Source organism: Coenobita brevimanus, chromosome 86 (genome assembly GCF_032717465.1).
Source record: "Coenobita brevimanus isolate Jiangsu-jjx chromosome 86, ASM3271746v2, whole genome shotgun sequence".
In the NCBI taxonomy this organism is placed as follows: domain Eukaryota; kingdom Metazoa; phylum Arthropoda; class Malacostraca; order Decapoda; family Coenobitidae; genus Coenobita; species Coenobita brevimanus.
In genome coordinates, this window is record NC_137039.1 from 30,293,900 (window position 1) to 30,303,480 (window position 9,581).

Genomic DNA, 9,581 nt, shown 5'->3' on the forward strand with positions numbered 1-9,581 from the left:
TCTCTCTCTCTCTCTCTCTCTCTCTCTGTCGCTACAAGGTTACCGCCAGTAAAGGAAGTGAAAGGCTTTAGCGAAATGTCAGCTTAATGTGGTTCCTCTTTAGGTTAGAGAGAAAGAGAGAGAGAGAGAGTAAATATGTTGCCAGGTGATAATGGTGTAAAAAAAATTAAGAGATAAGTGTGAAGTTAATGAGAAAAAAAAGAAAATGGAAATCACACGGAAGATGTAGATAAGACGGAGTCACGTGTAAGAGCTTTGTGTAACTAGCTGATACGACGAATGAGAGAGAGAGAGAACAAGGGAAAGCAAACAGCAGCTGTTTGGGATAGGAAAGGTTATAACTAACAAAACTAATCTATCAGCTAAAGACAAGGATAGAAAAGCAGGAAGGCTCCCCCCTCCACCAAACCCTCCAGCCGAAGCCGGCAGGAAATAGTGAGAAGGACTGCCATGCAGCATAGAAAAACTGTCATGGAAATTTCATAGGAAAAACAGAAAGGATATTTTATTTTACACTATCTACCTGAAAGGGAGAGTAATATTAAGTTAGCAGTATATTGTTCAGCAGTTGTATCTTCCAGGCACCGAAAATGAAAACAAAATAACATACACCACAGAAGAGTGTTATTCAGGAGTGAACATACTTAGCGGGGGGTCAGATGACAGATACTTATCCAAGCGATTTTTAAAGGTTAGTACCGTATCACAGTTTACTACATTTGAGGGCAATTTGTTCCAGATATTTACAACTCTATTAGAGAAAAAAATGCTTAGCTTCATGTGACTGAAATAGTTTGCCAATAATTTTATGTCCATTATCTCTAGCATAGTTTGAGCGATCAGTTGTGAAATATTTATCGATAGCCATATTATATATTGTCCTTTGAATATTTTGAATACTTGAATTAAATCTCTTCGTAACCTCCGTTTAGTTAGGGTAAAGAGATTCAGGGCTTTTAAACTTTCCTCATAAGGTATATTTCTCAGTCTAGGTATCACCTTTGTCAACCTTCGCTGTACTCTTTCAAGTTCCTCCATATCCTTTTAATAATGCAGTGACCAAAACTGAACGCAATACACCAAGTGCGGGCGTACTAAGGAATTATTCAAAGTGGGGACGATATTATCGGATTTTTATTCAAATGCACTACCCATGAATCCAGTCAATTTATATATTTTTTTTTACAGCTTCTGTACATTGTTTGCTTGATTTCAGATCATATGTTATTATAACTCTTAAGTCTTTTTCATGGTTTATCCTCTCAGGTTGGACATTATTCATGTTATAACTAGCTCTTACATTTTTACTGCCAATGTTTAGCACTTTACATTTATTAATATTTATTATTATGTATTAGTAGTATTTATTATTAATATTTATTAATAAGAGAGAGAGAGAGAGAGAGAGAGAGAGAGAGAATTTTTAAAAAGTCGACTGATAAGACAGCTCTCAGACAGTCCCACCAGACCATCAGCTATGACAAACAACCGTCAGCTTTACAATACACGTCCCTATTTTCAAGTACTAATAAACTGGAGTAATTCTAACCCCCATCCAAAGTTGTTTACTCTCTTCACTTCACCATGGCCTACAATAGATTAATTCCAGATACTAGTCACGAAGAAGTGCTACAGAAAGGATTGAAGAGCCACAGTATTGTCATTTCTTCTGCCACCTTACCTGCGAGGAAAATAGCCGCAAAAGGACGAAAATCTGGGCCAAGTTAAAGTGGATGGACTAGAGTGGCTGAGGCGGGAAACCAAACGAGAGAGAGAGAGAGAGAGAGAGAGAGAGAGAGAGAGAATTAAAACCAATACTAAAAGCTAGGAATAAGAAAGAGGATATGAGAGAGAGAGAGAGAGAGAGAGAGAGAGAGAGAGAGAGAGAGAGAAAGAAAGATTAGTGTTATTTCGTGGGTAACTTCCATTTATCTCAACTGCTTGGTTTGAGAGTCACTTATTGCCATTTTATACCTCATTAACGCCCGCTGAAGGAGTGATGGTCTCATCGAAAGGGTTAACACTAATAAACATGGGAATTTGAGCCGTATATTTAGGTGGCATAGGAGGCTTCGTAGCACCTCTTCCTTAGCGATTTATTTTGTCCATTACAACTTAACATTCTCCCGTATGTTGTTCATATCTCGTTAATATCCACATAGTTTGCATTAATAATAATAAAAAAAAAAAAGTATATTGAGGCGTAATGTGCATAATAAATCGCTAATGGAGAGGTGTTACGAAATCTCCAAAGCCCCTAACCTAGACATCCTTCAGTCCTAACCTTGTCATTAAATATAATAAATGACTAAATATGCTCTCTCCCATGTTTATTTTTATTTCTAGTTGCCATTGTTTGGGATGTACTGAATGGTAAATAAAAAATCATCATCATCCTATTTACCACTAAAAATATGGGGTTGAAGAATCCAGAAAAAGGAGTCAAATACAAAGAAAAACCTACTCAAAAAGAACAATAAGAAACTAAGCCCCGCTCCTCGCGCATATACCGTGCGTTCTTAAGAGGCGAGAGATGTAAAAATAAATTCTCAGTGATGTAGCCCCTTAGCCTTCACGGGAGCCCTCTAGCGGCGCAACTTGGCACTTCCCGCTTCCTAAACCCTGAAATAAAACACACACACACACACACACACACACACACACACACACACACACACACACACACACACACACACACACACACACACACACACACACACATGCTTCAAATTATCCGTTCCCTACGTAGGCTAATTCGAGCCTGTTTCCTGACGGTCCTTCTCATTTTTTCACACTGTTGTTTTGCCTCATCAGCACCCTAAGGGCATGATTTCTTTTCCCTTTTCATTTTCATGTTTCTTCTCTATTTTCATTTTCTTGTTTCGTTCTTTTTTCCTTTCTTTTTCTTTCTTTCGTTGTGATTCTCTTTATTTTCGTTTATTACAGGGAACTACTCAATACTTCTTCCTTAGCATCATCCTAGCCACAGGCCCTTACACTACCTCGAAGGGTGTTGTTTGGGGCTGAATTATTATCTATCATTTATCTGTCAAGAAACCACTCCTTTCCTGCTCCATCAGGGGTGTTGGGGTTCGGGGTTGGAATAAGTGTGACCAGTTTCTCTTCCCTGGGTGGCATATTGTGAGCAGTAGACCCCAACCATCCTTCGAACGTAAATCCTTATGTGTTGCCATAATACAGTGTCGATTTTTTTCGTGTGAATGCGCAGGGCCGTGCTCCAGGTAGCATATGAGACTTCTTAACGCCTTTTCCTAAAAAATTTCTCCATGTATACTGTATATAAAAGAGAATGTTGTCTGTCCGTCTGTTTGTCATCAGTGAAAATCGAGGGGGATTCATATACAACTCACTAAACAGATCTGACAGGTGTAACTTTTTACGACAAAGTTACGTGTGTATATTACTATAGCCTCACCCTGCCCTTGGGTGGGAAAGGAGGTCCGGATGATGATGATGATGATGATATTACTGTTGTGAAAGTGGCTCCCTTGACGGCCAAGATTAGGACTAATTAAAAATAATGAAGTTAATATGGCGGAAACATGATAGCCAATTACCTACAACCCTATCATTACCAGCTGCATCGGGTCGGATGCGTGGCCGGATTGGTGGAATGGGAAGGGCGGGTGGGGTGGGTGATGGGAAAACAGGTCCATGGGGAATATATCCCTGGGGAAGTGGGCCCAATGAAGAATATAGGTTCAGTGGGTAAAATGGGACCCCCGGGGTTTTCTCCCACAGGGGAAGTGGCCATGCAGGGTCCCAGACACTGGCGGTATGCACCATCATTGGGTTTTACCCGGGCTACGCCGGGTATCCCTGCTAGTTTGAACAATACACCCAAATCCCCCTCGGATGCGAACCCTCCCGGGCTGCCGCTGACACGTCGTCGAAGTTTTTGTGTGAATACAGGGCCGTGTTCTAGGTGGCACAGGAAACTTCGTAACGCTTCCTGTTACGCGATTTATTTTGCATACTACACCTGTCTATTATTTGTGCATCACTCGGGAAAACTAAATCGATACTAGAGATATGTAAATAACATAAAAGTGAATATCAAGGTGTAACAAGCACAATAAATCGCTTGGAAAAATGTGCAACGAAGCATCCAACGCCACATAAATACGATACACAAACAGACACCTAAAGAGCATTGTACTTTCCATGTACCGTATCTACAGTAGTTCCCTTGCAGTAAGAAACCAGGAAGTTACATTAAATAATTCGTAAATATGTACAGGAATCTCTCCAGTCTAGGAAAACGTATCACAAGATGACCTAGGATAAGAAAGTGCCAACCCCATCCCCTTGTCTCCATTTCGTCCTGCAAAAAGAAATATAAGTAACGTCAGTGACTCCACCGTTTTTCAGAATCCCACGCCAGCTTTGTGAGAGGAGAGGATGTGAGAGTGTTGGTGGGTGATAAACGAATGAGGTGGAGAATGGGTTGGATTTACTGCCCTCCCCTCCTGCTATCACTGTCCGCACATTCTGCCTTTTTCACACTCCTCTTCCTCTCGCTACACTCTTATTTTCCTCTTCATTTCCTTCGTTTTCTTCTTCACCTCTCCCACTTTCTTCTTTATGTCTTCCATTTTCTTCTTCACGTCTCCCATTTTCTTCTTCACTCCTCCTCACTTCTCTCTCAACTACCCTTCCACCTACTCTCTCTCTCTCTCTTTCTCTCTCTCTCTCTCCTCCAAACTCTTCTTCACAGTCCTTTACCTTTTCAGTTTTCCTCACCTCTTTCCTTCTTCTCCTCACCTTTCTTCTTTCTCTCCTATCGCACTTTCTCCTCCACACTCCATGCCACATCAAGGTCCCTAAATTGTGCCTCTGGGTGAATAGGGACAAGGGTAGAACAAGCTTTGCCAATTAGTCTGACCGGTCCGAAAATCGACCACGGGAGCCTTCAGTTGAGAGATGGATGTGATGAGTCTTTCCCTATTTCGTGTTTTCTCCTGGCTTTTTAAAACTCTATTTGACCTTCTCCTTAGGTGGAAAAATAGGTCAGGATGATGAATTATTATTATTATTATTATTATTATTATTATTATTATATATATGGCGGTGATGAAGGTAGTAGTAGTGGTGGTAGTAGCAGTGGTAGTTGTAGCAGTAACCTTATCATTGTCACTGCAATTATTATTAGACACAGGAAGTATTGGTTGAAAACTATCGCTATGTTACCACTTAAGGCGCCTCATCAACATCCGGTACTCTATAATTGTTTTGTCTTAACTTGGCCCAGATTCTTTTTGCAGCTAATTTCGCGCAGTTTAGTGGTAAAATAAGACAACACTATGGCTCCACATCCTTTTCACAGCGCTTCTTCCTGACTGGCGCCATATTCTAGTGTCAATTTCTTTAATTCATTCCATATTACTTGGCGGAGACTTTCGTCCACTTGCAACTTGTTTCGCGTAGTTCACAGTCACAGTAAGACAATATTACGGTTCTGCATCCTTTCACAGCATTCTTCGTGACAAGCACCATCCCCTGGGGAAGGGGGGGGGGAAGAATACTTCCCCAGTATCCTTGCTAGTCGTAAGAGGCGACTAAAAAGGGGCTTTTGTCTCCAATCTGTCTCTGCTTACTGTCCTCTTCATCTCTTCTGTCCACACACTCTCTTCTTGGCATTCCCATATTTTCCCGGCTTTATTTTCCCTCTGCTCCTATCAGGTTGGACAGTCGGTTTCATGGTATGGATAGTTTAAAGATCTCTGACTGAAGCCAACCCTCCCTCTCTTCCTGGAAGGGTCAAGCCTGGCGCTATCTACGCTGACCCAGCCAAAGACCAATCTGTCACCGTCATCTCTGTCAACACGACTCTGCCAACGCCGACTATCGATGCCAATTCTATCAACATCGACTTTGTCAACGCCACATCTATCAACGCCGACCCTATCTACATCGACTGTGCTTGTCACTCTTTCTTTCTCTTTTCCCGTTTGTGTTCCATTGCTCGTCATATATCATTCCATTGAATTTGTGCAATAAGATCTTTGATACCTGGCCCCGGGAATCCATTAGTCAATTCAGTTCGTGGTCAGCACCAGATTCTAGTATAAGTCTTGTTAGAGCTCAGCAGTCGTCAGCGAGAACTCAATTATAGGCCGAGTTAGAGCGAACAGAATACCTGTAGGCTATAATTAGCTCATTCATGCTGACTCCAGACGATTTCATTCAGCATAGGGAAGACGTCTGGTTCAAAATAAAGTTTGCAAAAGCTTCATTACACCTTTCAGTACCATTTGTTTTTCTCTAGATAATCTTTTTTATTAATATGCCAGGTGGTTTTGGATGTTTCTTTAGCACCTCTTCGTCTGCGATTTATTCTGCACATCGCATCTCAGTATCCCCCTTTATTTATGCAAACACTGTCTATATTAAAACGATATAAACAGCGGACAAGCCAATGTTAAGGTGTAATGTGCTAAATAAATCGCTATGGAAGAGGTGCTACGAAACCTCCTTTATTCAGCTGAGGGAAGAACGCGATATAAACAGCACACCAAAGAATGTTAAGGTGTAATGTGCTACATAAATCGCTAAGCAAGAGGTGCCACGAAGCTTTCTTTATTGAACTTAACCTCTCTGCGCGATGGGGTCAGAAGCAGTCCCAGTTATATCTTTCACTGCGATGACGATTTCTGTAGTTGGTCTGTTTTCATCTGATGGAACTGGACTACTCTCAACTTGACTACTAAGTCGTGGTTGCATGAAATTCCATAAGCCTTAGTTATGGGGTAGAAATGAGTCTCCTTGGTTACTAGTCAAACTGATCCTCCTTCTGACTTTGCTTGGTCATCAGCTGAGGTGAAAGGGGAGTTACGGATTCTTGTCAAGCGAAAACAAACGAATTACAGTTTTTTCATGCTGACTGCAGACTAGTTTAGTTAACTCAGGAAACATGTCTGGTAATGAAGGGTAGATGTTGCAGTAGCAGTTACAGTAGTAGTAGTAGTAGTAGCAGTAGTTGTTGTTAGTTGTATTATTAGTAACAGTAAACAAAAATTCACCCGCGTTTACACACCCACATATATCAGTGCGGGTGGTAAAAATCTATGGAATTCACTTACCACATTTCCTTTTATTTATTTTTATTTTTTTTCCGGACACATCTGCAAGTTATCAGTGTCAGATCAGTCAGGCTTACAATACACGTACAAAACCACGCACACTTGTATCTTGACCTTGTTGGAGGGCTGTGGCGCATCCATGGGGGAGGGGGGTCTGAGGATGTCCCCCCTCCCCCCCGTCGGACTCAACCCTTCCATCGGCCCCCTATAGGAAATTTTGGATTATTTAATGTGTGCAAACATTCCATCACTCCCCCCTCCTCCCAGTATCGGACTCGGCTCCAACTTAGTCCCCTGTATGTGTAAATCTTGCCACACTGCTGTTGGAGAGTGACCTGAATCTTAAAAGGGAATCACGAAAAGTGTGGGGGGTAGTTCTTTCAGACTCTGTGAGAAATCGGAACAGAAACAAGTAACATTAACTAATTCCCTTTAAAAAGAAAGTCTACCAAGAAGAATGGATGTCTAGGGCTGGATTTCTGTACGTCCCGACCACCTGTGAAGTTAAGATAATCACAAAATAATTCTCTTCGTTGCAGTGGAAAGATTCAGGCCTCTCTCTCTCTCTCTAGCGAGACGCCTCATGCACTGAAAAGGAATATCTTGCATCTTTAAGTCAATTAGTAAACGATTTTCCCCCTCCTACCTTCGTTTCCTCCTTGTTAACGCATATGCAGGCCGCCCTCCTGATGTAGCCCTCCTCGTCCGTGAGTCTGCGCCGAATGCAACAGTTACCCTTGTTCTTGGTAGCCAGGTTTGCCCTACTGTTTCCGTTACTGTTGTTGCTGCTGCTGCTTCCGTTATACGGGCCGAAATTTTTGACCACCCAACGGCATCTGTTTTGATTGGCGGCATCTTCCTGGGCTTTTGTGCAGAGTGTGTTCAGTAACGGTAGGTTCGGGGTGGTCAGCGGGTTCGGCGTGATCGGTATGTTCGGCGTGTTATATGTGTTTACCGTGGTATGTGTGTTCGGGGTGATCGGTATGCTTGGCGAGCATGGAGTGTTCGCCGTAGTATAGGTGTTTGGGGTGATTAGTGAAAATGGTGTGTTCGCCGTGGTGGTAAATGTGTTCGTCGTGATGGCTAAGCTGGGCGTCATACATGCACTGAACGTGTTCGTCGAGGTAAATGCGTTGGGGGTGGGAAGTGTGGTGACGATCGTGCTGTATACAGGCACACAGACTTGGCACCTGGTGGTGGTGGTGGTGGAGGTGGTGATGGGGACAGTGTTATGGCAGAGGGAGGTACATGAGGCCCGCTGGCGTGGAGTGGCCGCTTCAGTTGACAGCGCTGACAATTTCCTGACGCTTGAAATTTCACCAAAGGTGCTGACGTTTTGGCTGCCTGACGTGGCCTGTGCATGCATCCTCGGGGACCCACTAACAGGTCGCTTATTTCCTTTTATAGCCTTCACCACCGGCTTCTATACGATTTTTTTGTGTACTGGCCTGTTTTTGAGTTCAGTTTATGGTTCACATTTTGCTAACAGCCAATCACGGGGTCTTGGGAGCAGATGCAGTTATCGATGTGGTGTGAATAACTGTCTTTGTACTCACAGGTCGCTTATACTCCTTTTACTGCCTTCAACACCGTTCTATTATATATTTTGAGTATTTTAGGTTATTCTCAAGAGGTTATATGGTTCACATTTCAACAGTAAAACGAGGTCTTGGGCACGGATGCAGTTATGACTCAGGTGATGTAAAATCCAGTGTCTGAAATATGATCCGGGGAGTGAAGGCAAAGTAGCGTGACTTTTTGGGCGGTGAGCAGCAGGTGGTTGGTAGTGTCTGTCTGTAGGGACTTGAGTGGCCCTCCACCGGCACTGTCTCACAGGGAACAGAAGTCACTGGGATAGTTCAACATTATGACAACTTTCGACCGACCTGGTGCAAGTGTGGGATAATATCACAATACTTAGGTTTAATATCCTTGGTAATTAATTACTTTTGGGGTGAAGAACAAAAAAATGTCCTCGACACTGCCAATGTTTCATGAAGACTGCAACACACATGTGCAACTCTAAAAACTTTGATATATGTGAAATCCTTGTCACTTACAAAGCAACTTAACCAGCACACATATTTAAATCATTATCAATGAACACGTGAAGCATTGAGAAAAATTATTCATATTATATACAACTGAAAACTGCATTACTTATATGTATAATGCAGTCACATTTCTAAAAGCAAATGGTCATCCGATACACAGCGCACAGGTCCACATGCTTAACCATACCCACACCACCAGGTGCACTGAAGAATGTCACAACCATGTAGTGCCAGCCTTGGCTACAATCCCTCGCTTCTGACGTCATGGCCGACACACGCGAGCCGAGGTTGGTCGACACACGTTGCTCTATCAGCTGGAACTGTAAACATGCAAATGTGAACCTATAGTATTGGGCATTATACGTGAGTTCAATAGTAAGCCTAGGTGTTTGGTGAAGATTTTCTTTATTAGGTAGTAAGCCCA

The 9,581-nt window shown here is 42.5% G+C and overlaps 1 protein-coding gene across 2 annotated transcripts in view; it reads right to left on the minus strand.

The window, feature by feature from the left end:
* LOC145410533 (uncharacterized) overlaps nucleotides 1–9,346 on the minus strand; it is a 70,425-nt gene extending 61,079 nt beyond the window's left edge. Inside the window, exons 1-2 of one of the 2 annotated variants that reach the window (XM_080280647.1) lie at nucleotides 9,264–9,346; nucleotides 7,750–8,989 (exon numbers count right to left, since the gene is read on the minus strand). In XM_080280647.1, coding sequence (XP_080136773.1) covers nucleotides 7,750–8,469 — 720 coding nt within the window. In that variant the 5' untranslated portion in view covers nucleotides 8,470–8,989; nucleotides 9,264–9,346. Of the gene's footprint in view, nucleotides 1–7,749 lie in introns of both variants that reach the window. The other variant, XM_080280646.1, reaches the window with a different exon arrangement.
* Between the last annotated feature and the right edge of the window lie 235 nt (nucleotides 9,347–9,581).